General features: G+C 46.0%; 1 protein-coding gene across 1 annotated transcript in view; it reads left to right on the top strand.

The window, feature by feature from the left end:
* Window positions 1-5,366, top strand: part of LOC125287922 (transformation/transcription domain-associated protein) — a 103,414-nt gene extending 98,048 nt beyond the window's left edge. The window contains 2 exon segments of the mRNA XM_048234006.1: window positions 1,462-1,656; window positions 3,861-5,366. Of these exon segments, the coding sequence (XP_048089963.1) occupies window positions 1,462-1,656; window positions 3,861-4,145 (480 nt within the window). The 3' untranslated portion in view covers window positions 4,146-5,366.
* The last annotated feature ends 9,376 nt before the right edge of the window (window positions 5,367-14,742 follow it).

Raw genomic sequence — 14,742 nt, 5'->3', positions numbered from 1 at the left:
ATTCATGCACACAGATACTCACCCAATCTCTCACTCACACACATATGCTCTCTGTCTCGCTCGCTCTTTTCCCCTCACACAGTCCTTTCTCTCTCTGTCTCCTCTGAACACATGCACATCCATACACTCTCACTCACTCATGCATCTCCCCTCAATCTGCCACACACACACACACTCTCTTTCTCTGTTTCGCTCACTCACACACGCACCCACAAAAAACAGGCACTCTTATTCTTCTAGAATTCTTTTCTTATCTCTTGTCCAAGGTTCTATGCCTCGTGTTCTCTCTCTGTTTGTGTGTGTGTGTGTGTGTGTACACGTGCTTCCTGGCTGAGCCCTCTGTGTATAAGCAGGAGCCAGTGTCGCTGTCTGAGACTCCTCTCCTTCCCTGCTTTTGTGCTGTGCGGTGCACTGTCTCGGACAGCCAGAGGCCTCCGCCGGCCGGCTGTTACAGTAGAGCCAAGGCCAAACACTCCCCGCTCATCTCTTTATCAGCAACTTCTAGAGGGGCTGGAACCCGGTCTCGCCCCCGGTTGCTGCAGAAGGTGATGATTTCGGGGATAAAAGCAGAACGGAGGGGGAAAAATTGAATTAAACACTCTTCCATAAAGCTGTCAGTCAGCTCACCTTCTCAAAATAAACTCCTTATCGGTGAAATTCTCTCCTCCCCTTAGCCCTCCCCCCCCTCCAGGCATATCGCGTTAGGCCGAGAGGATGTAGGCTTAAAGCGCGGACCCCAATGAGCCTCCGCCAGGGCATCACAAGGGGAGCGGAGGATTATGTGTTTGTTGATGGTTTGACACCAGCAGCAGAGGCAGCTTGTTGTGGATCTAAAGAGGTTTTTTTTTTTTTTTTTTTTTAAACACATCCAAGGGAAGCATGTCCCTATGGGCCAGCCGTATTGAGGAGCTTAGCAAAGTCAATGAGGGCAGATCCTCCACTGCTGTCCGCTCATCCCCGTGCCCTCTTCGGACATGAGAACAGCCTGCTTTGACTTGCCAGGCTTAAAAATACACATAAAGGCTGCATTTCTGTGTGTGTGCGTTGAGCTCGTTGTGAATGACATAGAAGTTGACAATTTACACAAAATTTAGTCACAAAGAAAAAGGAAATGTACTTTATTAACATTTAGCCAACGCTTTGTCCTTAACATTTTTCTCCTCAACGTTTTTAATTTAATTGGATGCAAAGGCGATGGTGGGTTGATATGCAGAGCCACTGGTGGCTAATGAGCAGTTCCAGTTTAATTTGCGGAGTAAAGAGTGCAAATGAGACCGGGCTCGATGGGGGATTAGAGCTCCGAGCTCCAAGCTCATAGTCATAAGTGAGGCCCAGGAGACGGCATCAGCTTTCGGCAATAAGAATGGAAAAACCACCTCGCGTCAATCAAGCACTCGTCCGTCCTGTACCTGACTGACCACTTATCTTCTCTCTCTGTCTTCCCTTTTCTCTAAATAACAGGACACGGGCAAGCTCAACGTTTCTTACTTCCGCTTTGACATCAACGACGCCACGGGTGACCTGGACGCCAACCGGCCCGTGCCCTTCCGCCTGACGCCCAACATCTCGGAGTTCCTCACCAGCATCGGCGTCTCGGGGCCCCTCACCGCCTCAATGATCGCTGTGGCGCGCTGCTTCGCCCAGCCCAACTTCAAGGTGAGTCATTGGTCCATGTTGCCTGGACACACAAGTAGCCGCATCTGCTGTGTATGTCCTCCTCTTAAGTGTGTTTAGGATGCATAGGATCAATAATGTCAGGGTACTACAGTCACCCACAACCTTCTCAAACAACCCATGTTGTTGCTTTATCCTATGTCTGACCATCATTATGTAGATAGCCATAGCAATGAAAGAGTGAGGTAAGTGAGTTGTAGCCTGGCTCCGCCCTGCTACGTACTTCCGCTCAATTTTCATTTTCAGTACGTCGTCTGGGATTTCGGTATATTCGCGGGTTTTCTCGGGCCAAATTTTACCTGTCCAATCAGCGAACAGAGCGGGTGGCTGAGAACGATGACGTTGAGGTCGTGCGCTAGTTTGAGTATGACATGAGTCACGACCAAACGTTAGCGATTTGGTTATGGCAGATCCAAAGTGGCTCTGGCCAGATCCAATAGTTTTAAACTTCAACACAGTACTCGCCTTCAAGGAAGTTAACGCTTGGCAATGGAAAGTGGCCAGACACTTCGTACATTATGAAATGTAAGAGAGTCTGGTAGGACCAGGCTAAGTGAGTTGAGCGCTTATGGTGTATTTGCACAGCAGAGAGACCTGGGGTGTGAGTAAACACAAGATGACTCAATATGAAATGTTGGTTTGTTTTTCCTGTCTGTTGCTAAAGTAACCACTATCTTGATGTATACTGAACTGAACCACACTAAATGAGAGTGTGGTTATTTAACATGTGTATAGTGGTGTATATGTACCTGCAGTTCATGATTATCTAGGTCCACAAGATCAACTCCTCTAACTGGTAAATTATTGAACTGTAAAGTGTAAGCCCTGCTGCCTGCTGGGTAATATGAGCTGCCGCACTTATGAATGTAATTATGTCGGTATCAGTCTGCTTGTGTCATCTGGGTACATGATTGCTTGTGACACATGTTGGGTCGTTCGTGGCCGCCAATCCACAGGGTGTATGAGATCTTCCATCCCGACGCCTGCCCTTGATTAAATAAGACGGAGACTTCTGTTTTTGTTTCTGCATTTAAAAGGGGATTCAGGCTGTGGCGAGGAAAGAAGGGGGGATAAGAAACGGGAGAGAAATCTTTGATTTAATTCAGCACATGCATAATTAATTTCTTTCTCCCTCGGTTATTTATGCTGGTTTTTATTAAAAGTGATGTCGCCACCGAGAGGCTCACACTCCATGCAGCGGTTTGGCACTCTCACATCCGCACAACACAAAAACAACAGCAGCAAATGGCGCTGAGAGAGAGATGCAAAGATGGAAAACAACCGCATGAAGGAAGGATGGAAGAAAGGAATGAAGGAAAGAAAGGAGGAGGGAAGAGAGCGCTGCACTCCCCGCCCTGCCCCCCTCGTGGGAGGATTGTATAAGTGGGGTCTGGAGCGCTCGGCAGCGGTCACGTAATAACAGGGCAGCAGGCGGCCCTATGAATAACTCGCCCTCTTTAGGAGGGCCAGCGCAGAGTCCCCAGGGCAGGCCGAGGAAGAGGAAGACCGCGGGTGCGAGGAACAGAGCGCAGGCAACCAACGGAGAGAAACCCGCCACGCGCCCGCACAGACAGACAGACAGACAGACCATTTTTTAAAAAGAGCGCAAAAACACTGCTAGAAAAGATCCTTCGCCAACATTAGCTGATTGATTCATTTGACGCCACTTAATAATTGATATACTTTGGAGATATAATGAATGCAGGGACTGTTGGCTGTGTGCCAGCTGGAGGATAAGACGAGTGGTGACGTGCCAAACACCAAGACAGGAAAAACCCTTGTAGCATTCCCTCCTGGGGTTAGGAATGAGGCCCAGAAGATTGAGTGCAATTGTACAAGCATGTATGTGTCAGAGCGCAAGCTAGAACAATAGAGCTTCATAACCACAAGCAGCCTCTCCCAACACACTGTAGTACAATTCCAAGCTGACGTGCTACTCTGTGACTTATGTTTGCACCCCACAAGTTGATTGTGTTTTTTTTAGCAATAATTAGGTCATCTGTTGAAATGCAGAATGACTAGACGTTGAAGGATAAGACTGTGGAGGTAGAATAAGAAATGCTGAAACTGTGATTTGTCATTACCTCATGGAATGTGTTGTACTTACCTTGTTTACTGGAACTCAAGGTAAAAGTCATAATTTAAGTCCATCTGGCACTAATGGTTCTCCCTTTCGTCCCCTTCAGGTGGATGGCATCCTGAAGGCGGTCTTGCGGGACGAGATCATCGCGTGGCACAAGAAGACTCAGGAGGACACGTCGCTGCCACTGTCCCCCGCTGGCCAGCCCGAGAACATGGACAGCCAGCAGCTGGTGTCGCTGGTGCAGAAGGCTGTGACCGCCATCATGACGCGCCTGCACAACCTGGCCCAGTTTGAGGGCGGCGAGAGCAAGGTCAACACGCTGGTGGCGGCCGCCAACAGCCTGGACAATCTCTGCCGCATGGATCCTGCCTGGCATCCATGGCTCTGAGCGGGGACTGGGAAGACTGTGGAGGGGTCACTTCCTCTAAATCTGGCCGTCAGAGGTCAATGCTGGAATTGTGATCTGAGGACTATCCTTAAGAAGACTGTCTAAGCTGGAAATGTGAACTGAAGACTGTTTAAGCGAGACTGAATATATTGGATTTTTTCACTCAAATATGGATTAAGATGCAGTGCTTAACTGATGGTGACTGACGGGAGCTGTGCTCACAGACATGATCATCTTGTGTTCAGTCAGCTTGTGTTTGCCTTGGGTTAGCAAGGCTGGCTCAGTAGCAGTTGAGCCTCTCGTCATCATCTTGCCATTTAGTCACAGCTACAAGCGAAGGAAAGCACAAAAAGAAATGGAACAACATTTAGCAAAAACTGGATTTACGACAATAGAGTTGATGTTGCTTTGTTTGCAGATGGCCTGCATTTTTTAAAAAGAAAAAGTGGCATAAGACCAACAGAACATACATCAACTTGAGCTCAAAGCTGTATTGCTTTTTCTCTCAGTGAAGATCTCCGAGGGACTTTTCCCTTCTTGATGTGAATGAAAGGAATAAGTGACTCTAAAGTCCTGTGGGCCCCTGCTCCCACTTATAGACATCAAGACAGTGAGCCAGGGCAGGTTACACAGGCTCCATGCAGACAGAAGTGAGCCATTGGTGTTTGATGATAAGGTTTTGATGGGGTTATTCTATGGTAATTTCTGAAAATAACAGACTCTGAACGTGATCACCATGTAAAATTTTTGAATTTTTTTGTTAATATATACTGTATGTTCTGATATAGTATTTTTGCATCATGTGGGAAGATGGACTTTTTTTATTTTACTTATCATTATTCAGATTTCGCTATGTTTGCTTTATGTTTTTAGTACTGAATTGGTATATTTCTACCCATAAAACCACTGCACACACTCTTTTGTCTCAAGAGGAGACTCTAAAGCCGTGCAGTCAGATCCCAGTGGTTGAACTACCTTAAAAGCTGTATTTGTCCTTCAGGATAATGTTGGTTTGACACTGATAGCCATGCACTCTAACCTGTACCCACAGACCTGTCTGTTTGTTTATTTTTTTTTTGTAGGTTTTTTTTTTTTTTTGTAAAGGCTTTCCTCTGTTTTGTAAAGGTACAGCACCCTCTGGCAACCTAAGTATTGTACCCTTGGCATTGTAAATATGCGTTTTTAATAAAATGCTTTTGTAGAAAAGAAATGGAAACAAAATGGCATAATGATAACATTTTTGAGTGCTAGATATTACCTTGCGGTGTTTGGCTGAGCCACTGTTGTCGAGAGGGGCCCGAAGTGATGACCATTATCATCTCAAGCTGCGGATCAAATGGCACGTCGACATCATGTCTCGACTTCTGAAAGCCTCAATCCACTAATCCAGCCACTGCACTGTGGTGTAACCTGTGAAAAGCAGAAAATGAGATGGTTTGGGACGTGTGTCGGTGTGTGTGTGTGTGTGTGTGTGTTTGGGGGGAGGGGGCTGAAGGGCATTGTGAGGGAGGGGGAAGTAACCTTCAGGTGTTTTATTTTTCCTGCAGAGTGTGTGGGTGGGGGTTTGAGTTAGGGCAGTTTTTTTTTTTTTTTTTCCCGCTGCTGGCTTCATGTGGTTTGTCCCAGTCTGAACTCTGAGTCTCAGACACTGGACTGCAGGGGGGGAGTTTGGCAGAAGTGTGGGGAGGAAGGGAGAAGAGTGGGAGTGAGCGAGCAAGTGCTGGCCAGGTCAAAAGCCCCTCTCTCTCTCTCTCTCTCTCTCTCTCTCTCTCTCTCTCTCTCTCTCTCTCTCTCTCTCTCTCTCTCTCTCTCTCTCTCTCTCTCTCTCTCTCTCTCTCTCTCTCTCTCTCTCTCTCTCTCTCTCTCTCTCTCTCTCTCTCTCTCTCACCTCCTCCCATCTGATTAATCCCTGTCAGTATATCAGCCAGGCTCCTGTCTGCTCTGAGTTACACGCCGTGTCAGCACAGACTTCAATCCCATAAACCACCACTGCCCTCTCCTCTCCGCTCCTCACCTCCGTCTGACCGCTCTCCCAGGCCTGCTGCTCGAGACCCTCTCCCAACCAGAGGTGTTTATTTTTACCTCTCTTTTTCCGTCCATCACAGCTCTCAAAAAACTCGCTTTTCAAAAGGCACACATACAGAGAGTGAGAGACAGCACCCTGCAGACATGGTGCTCCAATGACATTTTTAGAGTAGAGAGAAAAAGCTAACATTATTTATCATTTTAAAAAAAATTATCTTCTCTTGATTGCTTTTTTTTTCCTCCCCCCTTTCTACCCGCAGGCCGTGGGCTCTCTTGCTGCATACACTCAACACACACACTCTCTCTCTCTCTCACACACCCATGTGACTCGTCGATCTCACTTTCAGACAGGTGCGCCTTGAAACTTTCCCCCAATTTGGGGGAAAAGAGAGGGAGGGAGGGAGGGGGATGGAGGTGTTGGTGTCGAACATGTCAGAGACGTGTTGGATCCAGCCAGCCTGCTGTGTCTTACCCAGTACACACACACACACACACCATTCTTTATCTCCCCCTTGCTGATGTCTAGACTGATAGCGGTGAAGTGAGAGGGGGCCTGGGTGATTGATGTGGCCCTTCAGGGATCGCAGGGGAGGTGATTGGCAGAGACACTGAGCACAGGGAAACTCAACCAGCAAAACGCCTGCCAGGAAAATTATATTATTTAGAAGGGTGGAAAAAGGAGGAAACAAGAGGGAAGAAAAGGTGGAGGTGGGGGGGGGGGGTCTTTAATGACCTCATCTGTCAACGATGTGAAATTAACAGAATGCATCTGAGTGAAGGGGAGGAATGTATTGAGGCACTGAGGGTAAACGCACAGAATGTACAGAAGGGAAATAAGGGGCTAAGTGTGTTTGGCTTGGAGGGAGGGAGGGAGGGAGACGTGGCTGCTTTCTTTGAGTGTTGTCATCCCCGTCCCCCCCTCTCTTTCCTGACGTTCAGGAGTGAATTATTCCCGAGGCTGGAGCAGGTGGTAGACGGGAGGCAGAGGCTGTCCTGGTGAGCGGGTGAATCTCGACACCCTAAAATAGCCTCGTGTGTTCGTCCCTTCTCCAGGAGCACTGATGCGTGCACACACACACACAAAGGGAGAAAAAAACACTGAACAGGTCTAATAGGATATGGTGACCATGTTTCCTTCCCCTGGGTTATTTTAAACAGGCAGGAGAACTGTCCTTTACCAAACTCACTGCTGCTGACGCCTCACAGGGTGAGCTACATCGGGCATGTAACTGAAGCGTTCTGTTTAAGTTGTGTCTTCTGCAACAATTAGCTTCCACTATGATCAATGGAAATGGCTACGCCAGAGGTGATGGCGACGCACACGTTAAAATGTATTCTAAAACTATTTTTTACGCTCTGTGAACTGCTCGTCATTAATTAATGGTCTTTTCTTACAGTGCTTTAAGAGTACAGTTCTGTGTACTTTTTTTAAAATTTGAAAGAGACTGTCTTTTATTTTTAGTTGCTATAAGCCACTATTGGAAAATCACAGGAAACCAGGAAAATTGGTCCATTGATGTCTAATCCATCCACCCCAACATATCCAGCACTTACCGGTCACACCTCCAACTCTGGGTTTCTCCATTCTCACTCTACATTAGTGCAGGACCCTTGACCCACATTGGCCCCCTGGTTATTACAGCAGGGCATTTCCCACAATGCAGCAGTGTTTGTGGGCGGACACTCGCTCTGAGAAATAATGAGACGACGAGCCATCCACTCTTGTCCTCCGACATGAACCTCTGGCTGCGGTTTCCACGGCAATGGGCTATATATTCTCAGTTCCATCTGTCATCTGAAGGAGCGGAGGAGGTGGCAGGCCAAGCGGATCGCGAGCTTGCGTAGCCGACCGTGGCAAACAGCTCAGGACCTAGCGCCTCTGAGGCGTGTCTGGCAATACGTTTAGAAGCAATGCTGTAGCCTGGTCAGCCTAACGTCACAGCCTTACACTTGACCGTACGTGGACCACACATGGAAATGGTTCCCATTAAGGGACATGTGCTCTGCGGCAGCGTGCGCTCGGCCCGTGTGGGATCCATTGTCCGTTGCACGATTGAACAAGTGATCAGTGTGCCTTTGTGTAGCCGCCTGTTGCTGAGGAACCTGCGCCCCACACACCTGGAATACATTTTCTCAGCAGCCAAGAGATTGAGAGATAGAGTTCATTATAAAGCACTGTTTACCGTGCAGGTGTTGGCTTAAGAACACAGGAGACACACTGCACGGCAAAAACAGGCATTCAGCTTTGAGATGACCATCTTAACCATCTTAAAACCCTAGTCTGATACCCACACACACACAGACACACACTTCTACCCTGAGGCAACACTAACAGGGCTATAACTCAGAGCTGTGTTGACTTCACGCCTTTCCAAAGTGAAGCTTTAGAACATCAGCATCCATTCATTGATCAGTGTCATTACTGTGAAAACCCCAAGGCGGCCTTTGTAACCATGACAATGCCTTAACTACCAATTGTGCAATGTGCACAGCTTATTACTTCTCTCCTCTTGGCGTGATTAGCTGGCTGATGGCAGGGCGGCAGTATCTAACGCAGCCTCCGATGACACAAGAGTCAGTGGTACAGTTGGCCGTACGCCGAAGATGTCCGAGAGAACTGGCCGACTCGTGACTGCCCTCCACTCAAATGTGTCACCACAGTCTGAGGAGCATCGCCACGGACGTGCCTGAGTCAGATATTCCGGCACGAGGTGCTTGAGCAGGATTTTAATACTCTTACACAAACTCTTAAGGGCCTTCAAGGCTAATTTTACATTTTTCTCTGTGGATTGCCTGGGAGGCACTTCAAGGATAAAACTATTAAGTCTTTTAATAGATTTCATTTTTTTCCCCTCTTAAGTATTCTCCAGCTGTTAAAATGTACCCTTTTCAAAACAGCCAGTGTTAACAGTCTCAGTTTGATAAATGAATTAATGTCTTAAAGAATTAAGCCATAATAAGGACTTTTCTATTCAGTTGTATTAATTAAAATAGCAACCTATAGTATTACTGCAGAGACTCTTTATCAATGGGCTTCATTTGTCTCCAAGACTGCACTGCACACAAGATGATCTTACAGCAGGAATTGGCTGTTAGACTATTTCCATTGTGGTAAGTTACTGAGACACTTTTATGAAGAGCCACAACTGGATGGTCACATAAAAGAAGGAGGACATCATGGCTGTATAGCTTATGACTCAGCTTTGAACCAGTCTAGTCATTTGTCTTTATTTTATTCGAATTTCCCATCATTTATATTCCTAATCTAATCTAATTCCTAATTCCTAATCCTAAATAGGGTTTTAATTCATTTGATCCCAGTTCCGCTGTAGAACTACATTCTTCTCACCGAGCAAACTCTTTGTTTGGGGAGAAAAAACAGGGTCTTAACAAGACTTTTTCTCTCTCTCTCTTTCTCTCTCTGTTTCCAGATGATGGGGCAGTTCTCCCTCTGTCTTCTCCTTGTAGTTTCATTCCCTGGGACTGCCGGTGTGTTTGGGCCTTGTCAGAAGCACCTCACATCCTGAGCCAATTAGCCACTCTCTCTCCGAGCCCTGCTGAACTCTTGGCAGAGCAAAATTGAAGGAAGAGCCCTTGTGTGTGAGTCTGACAGCGTGTCCTCTCCTCACACACACACACACACACACTCCTCACTCTTCTTTCACATCCACAAACACACACCTACACACCTCTAGCCTTGCCGGCTGATTTAATTTGTTTGGTAATATGAGAATTGGCATGTTCGGCGTAGACCCACTCCAAAGTGAAATTGGACAAGGGCACTGGAGCTGCAGCATGTAAAACTGTTTCACCTTGACAGCTGCCTGAGTGGCCTGATGATTGCCAGGAGAGAGAACCTGAAAGGAGGGGAGCAGACACCAATTCATTTGCCGTCCACCGAGGAGGGATTCAAGTCGATGTGGGTGTCAAGATGGGATGGAAGCGTGTGTGTGTGTGTGTGAGAGAGAGAGAGAGAGAGAGAAAGAGAGAGAGGGAGGCAGGTATACCTCTGAGGGGAGCATAATAGTTCTAGTCATTCTTTTTAAACAGCATCACACCTATGCCCACGACGCTGCAGTCACTGCCTCCCAACACACCGTAGTAGGCCGACTCACTGCTGCTCCTCATCCAAGCTGTCTGTCATTTTCCTTACCGATAAGATGGCCACAGCCTCTTACCCCTCACGGCTTTGTCTGATGCTGGGTGTAATCCATAATAGCCATTCTTTTCCACTCTCCTCCTCTAGTCTGGAGAGGAGGGGGGTTATATGTCTTATTGGTACTCCAAGAGCTCAATGTAGAACGTAGTCTTTTTCTCAGTCCTGTTGGCCACTGCCCATATATTGAGTGGTTCAGACATAGAGAGATGCTGATTCAGCTCAGGGAAGACCGTAATCAACTTTACTCTGACCGGAGATCTCCAAAGCTGGCCAACATTAATTGGGTTGATTCCAGGCTGTCGGCTCTGCTGTCTGCCGTCATAGATCACAGCGCTTTGACTGACAGTGATGCATTCCACGGGGGAAAAAGAAGGCCATGTTTTTTTGCTGACTTCCACTCACTGTGAAGTTTGTTTTGAGGGGGATTCTCAGCAGAAAAGGGAGCTTGAAGGCTGCCCTAACATCATGCAACAGAAGAGGGGCAAAATCACATCTTCATCATCCATATGAAAGTCACACTCCTCTGTTGTGGTGTCATTTGGCTGCCTGTAAAAATGCACTTCGTCCCCGAATTCCCAGAGCACTTTAATGCAGCCGCAGTAAAGCCAAGAGTGTGAGGGCACAGCATTAGTCACTATTAAGAATACGGTGTGTGTGTGCTGTGGAGGAAATGGGCCGTGGTACCTCTCTCGGCTTCCTGCCGCGTCCTGTCACGACGAAGGCTGGACATGTCGTGTGGGATGGTAGTGTGGGTGGGGGGATGTTAGGACACACACACATACACACACACACACACACACACACCAGCTCATTTCCACCTCCAGTGGAGGGAGACCGCCTCTTTAGCCTGTCAGCGACGGCTGTCCACCCCGAGGGGAGATTGCCCATCAGAGCCAATCACTGTGCTGGTGCCGACACCGGCACCGCTCAGGTGCACACACACACCATCACCAAGTGACCAAACTTTTGCAGCCTGCATGGCTCACACTACAAGTTGCAGGTGGTCAGTTTGTTGTCAGGTTATTTATTGACATTTACCACCGTCGGTTTTGTTTTGAACATCATTTTTCAAGTTATTTTAACACACCAACATTTTATGACTCCCTCAAAAACAAATACCAGTGCAATAAAGTTTGATATTGGAATGCTTTCTGTTAATCATCACACTATTGCTCTCATATTATGACTTTTTATGTTCCAAATTTATGATTTGATGACTCTTTTAATCCCACTCACTGTAGTACATAGACTGCTGTCTGCTTTAGACTGTAAGAAGCTGAATTGTCAGTAGAGGAGGATCAACCATTACACTGCCTGGCCCTCTTAGTTTACATCGTTAATGATGCCCATTGACCGCTCCATTTGTCTTTATGTGGCGTAATAATCGTTAAATATGGCTGCTGTTCTATCAGTAGATCTCTGCGGCTCTCGCTGATAGAGCTACTGGGATTGCCAGCCTATTTCCAGGCGGCCAAGATTGCTGTGCGGGGAATCCCGCTTACGGTCTTTAATTACAGATTTCATACCTCAGTGGGTTTGAGGACTTTTTCTTGAGGATCCCCTACCACCCTGTTTTACCACGTCCTCCTGGGTCGGTACCTCATAGATCAGAGATGCCATTTGTACCATGGACGTGTAACATACATTTTAACGTCCAGTGAGAGTCTGTATTGCCTTAACCCTGTGGCGGCCATGTGCTATTTTGTCTCGTTTACTTCCTCTCTTCATTCATTCTGTTGGGCATGGCATGTGAGGGTAGTAGGCTCCGTGATTTAGAACTGAGCCCAAACTGATAACAGTTCTTCGGTGGGCTTTTGTTTCCATTTGGTCGGCAGTGAGGTGTGTGTGTTTGTGTGTGTGCGGTGTATGCTGTGTGCGTGTGCGCACTGTGTTTATTTGTCTGCTTGATTTCCATAAAAGAAACATCACACTAAATCATGGGTGTGCTGGGTGCTCCCTCCATCTGCATAAACCATTAGACTCCATTACAAACAATGTGTTCAAACTAATGAGCAAAATGTCTCTCCCAGGAGAGCGGGAGAGAGAAAAGAATACACACTACAAAGAAATCAACTAAAACCTAGTTTACAGTGCAGGGAATCCTATTTAGCCAATGCTGCTATCTCCCTACCCCTCTCTACTTCCTCTCCTGTATCTCTCTCTTTCTTTTTTCTATCTTTCTCTTTCTCCCTTTCTTTAATGCTGTCTCTGTTTCTTTTCTCAGCACTAATGAGACATGTGAGGATGATGCAACATGTTAGGATTAAATGAGTCCTAAATTAGCAACATAATATACAGTGCATCAGCATTATGAAGATTAAGACTTCCTGCTTTTATGAAGCTTCCTCCTAGATGAATCTCTGAGCACACGAATACATTTTAGAGCACCTTTGACAAGAAAGATGAGGAAGATGATGCTCGACCTGAGCTCACAGACAAGCCAGAAAATTCCAGAGCGTGTTTCTTTTTTAACTGGGCAAAGAGAATCTGAGGCTGATATGTTAATGAAAATGCCATATACTGTACATATTGAAGGTCATAGAAAATACCTTCCAGCCCTATTTGAAAATAAAGGGGCAAATCCAGGGTCATACAGTAGATTTCACGCACAGCCATAGAAATGTGTCAATGGAAATTGTCACAATAATGTAATGTCATTCAAAACTGAATGACCTATTTGACCAATTCTATATGTTTCACTTTATAGTCCAGGTACATAGTAATTGTAACAGTCTGTTCATTTGTATATTAATATGCATATAAATAAATATGTAAAATTGTATTTTACAGAATAGAAAAAGCAGTAAATTAATAAGTTGATAATTGCAAGCCAATATTCTTCATCGCAGTTTTTAAATAGAAATGTATCACTGCTTCCATTTTCCTGGGCAGGCTAATGTAATGTCACGTCTAATATTATTTCCATTGACATGACAGACACAATTTATTTCCTAATACTCTCTGAGGGGAGTGAGCTCAGCAGTGCCATTCAGTCTTGGTGATAGCCATCAAACTTCAGGTCTCATTTCAACCAGGGCTGAACCATCTCAGCCGTGAGAAGCGGGGGAGGCCTTCTTTTATGTCCTATTTTCTCCGTCTGTCCTTCTTTCCTTACAAACATGGTGAGGTATTGCTATTTGATGTACCTCACTTTGGAATTCAATACTGTCATAATCTATTCTCTCTTTGGATGCTTGGTGAGTGTGGGGTAAAAGCTTTTTAACAATAGACCTTGGTACACTTTTTCTGACCATCATGCTGGAGGGCAAGATCATTAGGATCATCCAAATAAATCATCCAGTCGAAACGTTTCATTAGCGCAAGACTGGTGCTATAATTCTCCATCACCTTGAAGATAAGCAGTATGCCAGCTCTCATTTCTTCTCGTTGGCAGATGAAAAGAGTTACTGTGACACCGGGCTCCCCGGAGACGAGCCAGCAGGGAAGCGAATGCCAACAGCGAGTCGGCGTAAGGCGCGGACGGCATAAATACAGCGAGCGAGTGAGCAACACTGCTTGATCAGCCAAGGAGTGAAGCTCCTTCAGACCTTGAGAAACTTTGCTGGGTCCAGCAGCATTTCACCTAGCAAGCGAAACAAACAAAAAAGAAAATAGGAAGACTTGTTTGTATTCAGTCATCAGCATACTTGTCAAACCCAGTGCACTGCATGCAGTCTTTTTTCTAGAAAAAATAATCGCTTAAAATACTGTAGTCCCCCATATGCTTACTGTAACTACTAGTGACTGTGAGCACACACAAGTAGGCTACGAGCTGAGCCAAGACACTCCTTCACTGGGCAGAACATGCAAGGTCATGATTTCAGCGGTTGTATGGTTGCATGAGAAACACCCAGACTACCCCATTTTGGTTTATTTTCTCTTTCACTTGCAAAGCTGTTTGGGGACTTCTAAATTGTGCATGTACACAATCCTGTTGTGGTGGGGGGGAAAGGCATGCTATTTTCAGTTCAGTGACTTGTCAAAAATAGGGGCAAAAGGCTTCCTGGGTCCCCAGCATCTGTGTCAACTCCTTGTTGTGAAGACCTGGAGACTCCATGGCTTTAGGATGAGCTGAGGCAGTGCAGAATGGGACCAAATGAGCTCAACCTGACCCAGTGGTAGGCCTATAGTTTGGATTTTAAGATGCTTATTTGTCATATTTAGCTTATTTTTTGGCAGGTAAACCACTAAACTACAGCTTTATCTAAATCATGTCTCATGCATGAGCTAAAGTGTGACAGTATTGAGCTAACCCACCAATGTTTGTGCTTAGGATATTGCTCATTGTACTAAATTAGCAAACAGATTTTGCCTCATTATTAATTTACCTCATATTTAATTTACCATTGCTTCATATTCAATTTACAATTTTTTCCATTACCATGTCAAGTGAACGTATTATGTAATGCCTTC

This window comes from Alosa alosa, chromosome 22 (genome assembly GCF_017589495.1).
Source record: "Alosa alosa isolate M-15738 ecotype Scorff River chromosome 22, AALO_Geno_1.1, whole genome shotgun sequence".
Taxonomy (NCBI): domain Eukaryota; kingdom Metazoa; phylum Chordata; class Actinopteri; order Clupeiformes; family Clupeidae; genus Alosa; species Alosa alosa.
Note: the sequence above shows the minus strand (reverse complement) of the source record. Positions and strands in the feature narration are given on the sequence as shown.